The sequence below is a fragment of the Kryptolebias marmoratus genome, linkage group LG1, assembly GCF_001649575.2.
Source record: "Kryptolebias marmoratus isolate JLee-2015 linkage group LG1, ASM164957v2, whole genome shotgun sequence".
Classification (NCBI taxonomy): domain Eukaryota; kingdom Metazoa; phylum Chordata; class Actinopteri; order Cyprinodontiformes; family Rivulidae; genus Kryptolebias; species Kryptolebias marmoratus.
In genome coordinates, this window is record NC_051430.1 from 34199895 (window position 1) to 34210107 (window position 10213).

Below are 10213 nucleotides of genomic sequence, written 5' to 3' on the forward strand. Positions count from 1 at the left end.
ATGGAACATAAACGCATCGACAAACACTTTGTGTCTGCAAAACGTGAGGAGAGCTGCAGACCAGGGACAATCCAGAAATGCTCATGAATGTCAGTTTAGAAGCTATCAAAGTTCTCAAATAAAGCACCTTTTGAGAATGTCAATGTTTGTTGGGAATTATCTGCTGAACCCATAACCTCCTTGGCAGAGGTAACAATGGAAGAAAATATGTTTTTTGTAACCTAAAGAAACCCAGTGCATATATTGACTGGTTTGTTTTCATGTAACTTGTTAAACTAATGGTGTTTTTTATGTCTTTTGTCTTTAGGCTTAGGCATGTGTTCAGTGACCAGCACTGCCACGAGCTTGACGCCAACTCCTCTGACAAGAAAAACTCCTACCACTGTTGTGACAACAGGAGCTCCAACTACTACTGTCACCACAAGTCCAACTAGTACAACAAAGGCTCCTGAAACCACAACCCCTAACAGCAAGACAACCACGCAAACAAACACAAATACTGCAACTACAACCCTACCTGTAACATCGTCGACTGCAACGATAAAGCCTACAACAATAAAACCTACAATGATAAAGCCTACAACGATAAAGCCTACAATGATAAAGCCTACAACGATAAAGCCAGAAACAAGTTCAACACCAACAACCATTGGAACAACAACCTCATCACCGCCTGGTGGTGGTCTGAGCATGACATCAAGTGGTTTTCCTGGTCCTTCTGCAAATGTCCATAAATCTGGGACGCCAACAGAGACTCCACCACGTGTTATCACAGTCAGCCGAGGCCAAAAACCCTCAGCATCCAATCCTTCTCATTCCCACACTACTTTAAAACCAGGAGGTCATGGCACAAAAGGGGTAACGATATCCCCAAAGACTCCATATGCTCCCCCACCTGATCAGATGTCCACCAGTAGCATCGACGGCGTTTCAACCGACAGCCAAAAGAACAGCATGTCAGGTAAGGCCGTTTTATGATCACGACATCTCCTGCATCTGAATATAACATCCAAACTGGGTTTTGATTTTAGGGCGACGTCACTATTATGCAAATAAGCTGCTGTTGGTGAGACAGTGTCCCGTCTCAAAACCTAAAAACTCCCTGAAGGATGAAACGCAGAGGATCCGACGCCCATTTATGTCGTTATCAATTCGCAAAAAGAAAAAAAATACGACTGAAATAAGGCCAGGGTCAGCCCGGCCAGCAGCAGCAGGGTCAGTTTAGTCCTCCTCCTCCATCAGGGGGGTAACGGGCGTTACATCCGAGGAGGCGAGGGTCCAAAACCCCAACTGGTAGCGGGTCAGGACATCGGCAAATCTGAAAAGTGTCCGGACGGCCGCCTGGTAAAGATCGGTTTTATTTCTTCTCTTTTATTAACACAGTTTTAAAGTTAGTTCAGGCAAACCTGCCGTGACTTTAACAGAGAGTGGGTGGAGCTCCACTTGGGTTGCCAGGCAACGGGGATTGTGATGCAACAATCCAGAGGTTTTGGAAACAGGTCATTTTGCAGACACCAGAAAATGGCTGGGTGTTTTTTTTTGGGGGGGTTTGCGCCTGAACTGTTTCTAGAAGCAGTAGATCCCCAAATGGAAGTACAAAATCATGCAAAAAGTGGATTTTTGCATATAAGGAAACAGCAGTAGGAGCACCATGGCCATCTGGATCACCACTAAAATAATAAATCAGAAAACAAAGGTTACTCTGGGATTTATATCCACCTCCAGTAGGGAGGTCATGTTTTTGGTCAAGGTTTTGTTACTATTAATACCGTTTTTAGAGTTTCTGGGAGAGAGATAAGGCATTGCTTTAATTAAAAGTCTCAACCATAGACGTGCATTAAAATACCAGACCAAGAGTCCCTGCCTTTTCTCGCTGAGAACCGAAGCCAGCCAGACCGATTTTAAGGAAGCTGTCGTGTTGCATTTTTGGAACCAGAGTCTGTGCACTAGAGATGTGGCGCTTTAAGTCCCGCCTACTCCCTCATCGGCAATCATGGAGTCTCGTAACCTTCTTTATTGAACATGAAATAGCAAGTTACAGCTGAACCTATTAGCATAACGAATATTTGAACCTTCTGTCTTCTCGTATGGAGTCCAGTGTTTGAATGCATGTCTGTGATCTTGATGATTCCTGATTGCAGTTAACGGGAAGACCGCAACACCAAAAACCGGCTTCGCCACCTCCAGCCAGACCCGTACCGGAGCGCCGGCGATAGGAGCGTCACACGCCCCAGCTGAAACCATAACCCAGTTAACCACCAGCACCAACCCCGCTCAGCCAAAGACGTTTTCCGTAAGCAACGCAATAAACAAAAGGGAGCAGAGATCGGACTTTAATTTCTATGAAGATAAACTACAAATTCATTGTTCTTTCTCCCGTTTTTCAGTTTTCCCTGCTCGGTGCGCAGGAGGTAAGTTCGAGTTGTGTTTCTTTAAATCTTTATCAAGCACATGCAGACCGTTTGGACTCGCAGAAAGACAATAAACACAATGGTGGTTCTGACTCTCATCGAGACTTGACCATTGTCCTGTCCAAGGGAAAACCAGCCCACGCCCTTCCTGCTCCTTTCTTCAGGGACGCACATCTGACACAACAAAGCTTTGGAATCTGAGTATTTATTCAAATACATGATACTGTAATGCAGGGGTGTCAAACCCAGTGACGCAAGGGGGCCAAAATTAAAGATTTGGTCCTAGCCAAGGGCCGATCATGATCAATATTTATTAAAAATTACATAAATTAATTGGTTTTATATGCATTATATCAAATCATTCATATAGAAATATCAATGACCTTTTCCCAGTTACAGATTATACAGAATTTAGAGCAAACAGACTTTAATGAACACAGACAAATAAGATCAAACTTCAAAAAGCTCATCATTAACAGTCATTTCTTACGCCTCACTCAGCTTTTAAATGAAGTTTTTAACATTAAAACAGACAAAAACCTGATCATACAGAAATTAAAACTATATATTGTTGGCTTCTAAGTCACTGTCAGAGAAAACTTCAGTTTTTTTAAGCAAAATAAGAATCAGAGACTCGATCTGAACTAGACTAGAGGGCCGGGTGAAATGTTACAGAGGGCCAGATCTGGCCCGCGGGCCTTGACTTTGACACGTGTGCTGCAGGGGAATATTACTTCAGTAGGTGAATTGTTGCAATTAGAAGTAATCGTAACTCCTAAAAACTGTACCGAGGTGTGAGTGAGAGGGCGAATGGTTGTTTGTCTCCATGTGTCCCCCCTGTGATGGACTGGAGATGTCCAGGATGTCCAGGATGTCCAGGGTGTCCCCCCCCTTGCACAGCGACCGCTGGAGATATGCGACCCGGAAAGTTGAAGCTGGGTCGTGAAAAGTTACGACATGTAATTAATTAGTTTTCCCAGAAACAGAAATGACAAAAAAACCAAGAGCTCCATGTCAGACTCTACAGGCCTCCATTAGCAAGTTAAAGTTTAAAGGTCAAAGGTCACAATAAGACAACTACCAACTGTCAAGCAGGGTGGTAAAGGACTGATTAACCAAGGGACCTATACTAAAAGTTCAACTTTTCAAAGGAATAAATCAAGATTTCGTCATTTTGAATTTATTTTATAAGCTTCCTTTTTTTGTTCCTGCCAAAATCTAATAAAACTTTAACAAATTTGGCTAAAAGTTCAACTTTTTCAGCTACCTCCAATAGTTAGGCAGTCAAGGTTTTGCGTGAAATCGTAATTCTCTGGTATTCAAACTTAAAAGTGATCGTATTTCAAAGGAAAACAAAAAAAAGGCAGTTCTCATCACTAGAGGAAGACCAGAACAGGAAGCAGAGATACCTGCTGATAGAAGAATTTAAAAAAAAGAAGACTCAATGATTCCAATCCCAGGATGGAAACTCTTCTGTCTTCGTTCCCACACCCATCTAACAGCTGTGTCCCTCCATTATCCATCATTGAAATATGTTGCTTTCCCCTTGCAGACGGCCAAAGACAAAGAGTTTGCAGAGGTTTGCAAGAAGCTGATGCCAAACTGGCAACAAGGAACCTGCAACCTGACATGGAGGCGCGAAAACGGCAAAGTGTCTTTCGACAGCGTGGAGATCGTCGGCCACGGTAACGCACCCTCCACCATTCAGACCGTCGCCTCTCTGCAGTTGAACTCAGTTTTTATTCGATTCGTGTCGATGTCTCTGACAGTGAAGCCCAGCCTCGCCGAGCAGTATTATGACGAAATGACAAAGGAAGACGCCGCGGTAAGGGTTCGAATCCTGGAAAATGAATGTGTTTTTGCTTGTCGGGACCGTTTCGTGACCCTTCCGCTGTTTGGTCCTTTCGAAGAAGCCGACCGACTACAAGACCCTGATTGCCATCCTGGCGTCCTGCGGCGCGCTGCTCATCATGATCGTCATCCTGACCTTTTGTGCCTCTCACCACCGAAAGCCGTGCAACGAGAACCAGGTAGGACTCAAACGGTTTGGAGCAGGAAATAGATCCCACCGGTTGAACATTCGGTGGTAAAAATTCAAAAAACTTTGCAATTGTGTAAAAACTATTAAAGATATCGAAACCCAGTCCATTCAGGTAAAGTCCAACTGTCTGTGCCGTGTTTAAACTCGAGTACAGAGCAGCCAAAAGGGCTTTATTTTCTAAATCCTATCGTCGAGAAATCTGGAATTTCATTGTATTTTTTTTTGTATGGGTTTTTCTAAAAACTGCAGGAGGAATAGCAAATAAAATACTTTGATGAACTGAAAGAATAATAATCAAAGAGTAATAGGGATGCTTCGGTGCTTATGTACTGACCCCCCAAATTAGATGGATTAATAAAGATAATGTCAGCTGTGTTTGTGGCCTCTCATTAAAAAAAGAAAAACCCTCAAGAATCACTAGAATAACTTGAAACTGCTAACCCTAAAAATCAATTAATTACTAAAAATAGACCGATGAAAATTAGTTGTTGCTTTTAAATTTTGGTTCTGTGGAATTTTTAAAAGAATTTTCTAAACTAAAGAAACTGGATTTGACAAAAGATGTTAAACTAAGGTGTCTTCGTCAGTCCGCCTGTTTAAAGGGTGGAAGGTAGTCACAGGGCTGTTTGGTATCATGGTGTGTAACACACTGAACATGGAGCACAGAAAGCTAAAGACAGAGTTGTCTTTGACAAGCAGGTTAAAAGTAAAGATTATTCAGAAGTTTAAGGTCCACAGGACTTGAGACAACCTCCCTGGACGTGTCCCCGAGAGGACAACTGTTTCAAATTCAAGAGACTGATGATACGAATGGTAACCAAGGTCAAGGGTCATCCGTGTCAGATCACACCATCAGTCTGTTTGAGCCAAAGTGGACTTAATGAGATTGGAATTTGCCAAAATGCATATTGACAAGCCACAAAACTGTCCTTTGGGAAAATGTCCTTTGGACATAGGAGACAAAATTGTGGTCATAGACTGAGCTGTAACCAAAGAGCTGGAATAGAGGACAGGAACATCTGTGCCGAGTATGGACAGGAAGTCCCACAGTCAAAGTGGGAGACTCCACCATATAGAAAAGCTCTTTTTTTAATGATAATTAGAAATTTGGTTCCCAAAGTTTATTAAACTAAGATATAATTAAGCAATAATCGATCATTGTTTGAGTTTAGTAACAGTGAAAATATGGACAAAATTCTTATTTCCAGGTTCCTTAACTTGTAAACAAGCCGTGAAACCCGTAAAACTACGAACATCACGTCCGATAGTCATTTTAATCGAAGGAGCACGAGAATAAAAGTCTCCATAATGACAAATCTGCATGTTTTTTATTTACCATTTAAATGTCTGATTCATAGATGTGTTGTTGCCATTAGCAGAAGATTTTAAATTTATATTTTAAATGTGTACGTACGGTTCTTAGAAGCGCAAATTTTATTTCTAGGGAATTTCCAAAAGTGATAACAGTGACGCTAAATGATGATTTTCAGGGGAAAAAAGGCCAAAAGTTATACCAGCTGGTCTCAGCTTCCTTATGGCTTTAAATTAGGAGGGCTAAAGTTCAAAAACAGGTCATTAAGGAGGACTTTGTCCTCTTCGTCCCCGCAGCAGCACCTGACGGAGGAGCTGCACACGGTGGAGAACTGTTACCACGACAACCCCACGCTGGAGGTGATGGAGGCGCCACCGGAGATGCAGGAGAAGAAGGTGGCGCTCAACGGCGAGTTCAACGACGGCTGGATTGTCCCCATCGACGACCTGGTGAAGGGGGACGTCCCCGACGAGGAGGACACCCACCTGTAAGGGGGACAGGGACCAGAACCAGCCTCACGTCTGTCTCCCATCCGCCGTGTTACAACACGAGTCAATCACTGAAGTTTTACGCTATAGTTTAATATAAATATTTGATTTTTCCTATTTTTCCAAAATTGTATTTTTTTATTCCTCTTGTAAGTCCAAAGCCACGACAGGAGGATTTTATTCTTTTATTGCGCTCATAAAGGAGCTGAACAGAAAAGGGAATTTGCTCCGAATTTTGTTAGAAATAAAAAAGAAAAACAGGGAAGTTTGCAAAATCATCGTTTGGTCCAGAGAAACATGGCCGACGTCGGGAAAAGTCAAACCTTCTGATCTTACGATGAAATCGGACAGGAGGGGAAAACCCCCAGTTTATTGACTTTATTAGAACATGTAAGCCAATCTGAATCAGGCACACTGTGGAAAACTGGTTCTTCTAACCGTTTGGGAGCGGAGCGCTCGGAACATGGAGCGCCATAACCAATAGGTTGGCAGAGGTGTTGAGGATTATCCTTAACGACTACCACGCCGAGTCATAACCACAGGCTGATTTATCAGTCCCTCCAGGATTTCGCAGGCATTTTCCTAAAAGTTGCCTTTTTTTTTTTTTACTAAAATCAATAAACAACCATAACTTTTAATATCTAAACCAAAAATACTTCCTAGTTTTGTAAGATAATTCCCAACAAACATTGACATTCTCAAAAGGTGCTTTATTTGAGAACTTTGATAGCTTCTAAACTGACATTCATGAGCATTTCTGGATTGTCCCTGGTCTGCAGCTCTCCTCACATGTTTTGCAGACACAAAGTCACAAACTCAGGAAGAAGACTAGTGATGTCACTTCCTGTTAACATCAGAATGCCGGGAGCGTGCAGGAGCAGCGACCGAAGCCAAAATGTGCGCTAATGCTTCGTTCTCTGCCGGCCCCTTCTCTCAGGCGCGGCGGTTCACTCAGGCACGCCTGGCCGACATTAGCGCTCCTGTTTCGGGTCAGCCGTGAGCTAGACGCCGCTAACTCCGCGGAGCGCGAATATCCAACATCCGACTTCAAACTAACTTCACTGCGGTGTTTTGCTGAAATCTTTGTGGGCAAATGTGAAGCATTAGCGCACATTTTGGCTTCGGTCGCTGCTCCTGCACGCTCCCGGCATTCTGATGTTAACAGGAAGTGACGTCACGTGTCTTCTTCCTGAGTTATTTGGACTTATTTTGTATTCCACGCTACACAAACCCACAAAGAAGAGACTAGACCGCAGAAACGGTGGCGAATCACTTCAGAAACAATAAATATTGGGTTAAAGTTGCAGGAAAAGTTTTGGGCAAAGTCGCAAAAAGTCACGATTTCACGGGGTTTGCTTGATTTTGCGGTAATAGTTGCGATCGCAACATCCCGACATCCTGGAGGGTCTGTATAATCAGGTGTACTTAGAGGTCGATCCAGTTACTGAGTTTCATTAAAATCCGTCCACCGGTTTGTGGCAACTCCAATAATTACTGGCAAAGATTTAAACACAGATTTTGGGTGAAAGTATGTATTTGGAATGGCTCTCAGCTACAACCAAAACAAAATTTTAGGTTAATATATGTGAAACGGGCTGAATTAGAGGTATTTTCATGATTTACGAAGTTGCTTAGCTGTAACGGCCAACATTCTTAGCCTTATGTCTTTGGCGTTGGGTTTAAACGGCTTCCTTTTTTTTTTATTTCCCTCGCAACCCTAAAATGTGAGCTGTAAGGATGTTTTCATGGAAGACTGATTAGCTGCAGGAATGACGGTTCTGTGGAAGATCAGCAAAAAGCTGATCCGAGTCAGATTTTCCTCTCCAGGAACGTCAGGGAAAAACCTCCCTAACTCCGCCCCTAAAGATCCGACAGGAGTGATTTGTATATAATAAAAAAATTAATTAATTTACGAATTACAGCCAGCAAATTGCGTTATCAGGAGGGCTGAAAAAAGCTGTCTCTATACGTCAAACTGTAAAAACTGATTTATTTTCTTTAATCTGCTTTATTTCCTACTTCCGCAATATTCAGTTTCCTTTTATTTAAACCAATAATATATACATTCACTTCCACCTGCAGATTGAAAACCGAGTCAGTCACTTTGTATGTTTGTATGTAAAGTTTCACTTTATTATAGCTGTACCATTTTTCACCAAAGTATGTAATCAGTATGTTTTTGTATTTATGGTTTGTTTGCTGCTGAAGACAAACAACAGGGGGTCTGACACACTGGAACTTGTAAATTGCCATTAAAAAATTTTTTAAAATGTGTTTTTTTTATGTTTTTTCTTCACATCACTTCTGACGGACGGCCACCAGGGGGCAGTAACGGGGTGCACAAAAAAAACTTGAACAAAATACAATCTTTATTCGTTATGTACATTACATACAATGCAATACTACAAGGCTTTCTACACATTCACCAGCCTTAAAACTGCAGCGACCACGCCCCCCTACTTCCACACACATCTGAGAGTCAAATAACTTAACACGGCACGTTGCGTGGAGAAATTTTTTGTTTTTTATACAAAATATCCAAAATGAAGAGCAATATTTGGCATTATTTGTTTATTAATTTTACAAAAAGAGAAAAAAAAGTGCTTGGGATTAAATCTGGTTTTACTCGGCTTTCTTCTGGCACGAAAAAAAAACACTTTTGAACGTGATCAGAATGCAAAAACAATAAAAAATTTAATTATTTCGCTAATGACCTCACTCTATATCTGAGCCATAAGGAGAGAAAACACACACACACACACACTGCATCATTCCGCTCCAACATTAAAGGTGTAGTTGTAGGTGTACTTGTTTTTTCACATGTGGTGCTGACGTTAGCCAATAGAAATGAGTTGTTTTAAACAAGGAAGTTGAGTCCTGCTAACGACCTATTAGTGGCAAAATCATTTGAAGAATAAAAAGTAGTAAACACATTTAGTTGAGCATCAAACCTGGATCTTCAGAAGGATCACAGTTTGGACGTTTATGCCAACCTTATGCCCCTTTTACACCGGCTCTAATTCAGAAGTCCGGCTCTACTCGGCTTGGCTCGATAAAGAATGCATCGCGTTCACACCGGCCAGTTTGGTCGGTAGCAGAGGAACGCCTCCTCGTGTTGCGTGGGGCGGGGCCAAAACTTGGCGCAAGTTGTGTAAACTGGCCCTACTCCAAAGCAGGGACCGGCCTCGAAAAAATGCCGGTGGAAACGCGCACAAAGCGAGCCGAGTAGAGTGGAGCCGGGACCTTTAGAGCCGGTGGAAAAGGGGCATTAGACTTGCTAGCACTCCTAAAACACGTGCAAAAGAGTAAAAGCTGCCAGACAGGATTATTAACCTGGCATCTGTTCGTTCCTACAGGAGATAACAACCAAACAGAGTTATGGAGAAGTCCTGCCCGTCGGGTTAAACATCAACGACTGTTCTGAAAACTCGGGATTTGATCCGTAACTTAAAAGCATTCCATGTTCCTCGAAGCAACCGAGACTGAAGAAGTTGAAGGTTACCGTTTCGCTCCGAGATCTGTGTAGAAGCATTTATGTAGTTTTTTAAAAAAAACACAATTAATTCCATCAGTAAAATCCAATCTATTTAATTGTTTAAAAGTCTGCACGCAGGTTTGTTCTGCTTGTCGTTGCTTTTAGCGTACAGCTCTCCTTCTGGAGACGCCGTCTGCTCATTGGTGACACCTACTGTTTTAAAAAAGGTACTGAAACTGTGGTTAAAGTCTGTTCCTTATTTTTATACTTGGGTTAAACCTTGAAATTAGCAGCAAATGAACAAGTCGACTAAAGAAGTAAAATTGTGATTTCTTTAAGTTATTAGTTTTTATTCTTTGATGATTTGCTTTTGAAAAGCACAATTCAATAGCTTTCTTTAAAAAATAACTTCTTTTTTTTTTAGTATTTTCCCCTTTTTAGTGTGGTGTACAATTAATTGTTACCACTATCTCCCCCACCCCCCCA

The 10213-nt window shown here is 42.0% G+C and overlaps 1 protein-coding gene across 2 annotated transcripts in view; it reads left to right on the forward strand.

Annotated features, from left to right (window-relative positions):
- Positions 1-6923, forward strand: part of LOC108228683 (podocalyxin-like) — a 21625-nt gene extending 14702 nt beyond the window's left edge. Inside the window, exons 2-8 of one of the 2 annotated variants that reach the window (XM_037978652.1) lie at positions 308-961; positions 2142-2293; positions 2388-2411; positions 3964-4096; positions 4181-4236; positions 4322-4441; positions 6064-6923. In XM_037978652.1, the coding sequence (XP_037834580.1) occupies positions 308-961; positions 2142-2293; positions 2388-2411; positions 3964-4096; positions 4181-4236; positions 4322-4441; positions 6064-6255 (1331 nt within the window). In that variant the 3' untranslated portion in view covers positions 6256-6923. Of the gene's footprint in view, positions 1-307; positions 962-2141; positions 2294-2387; positions 2412-3963; positions 4097-4180; positions 4237-4321; positions 4442-6060 lie in introns of both variants that reach the window. The other variant, XM_037978651.1, reaches the window with a different exon arrangement.
- The last annotated feature ends 3290 nt before the right edge of the window (positions 6924-10213 follow it).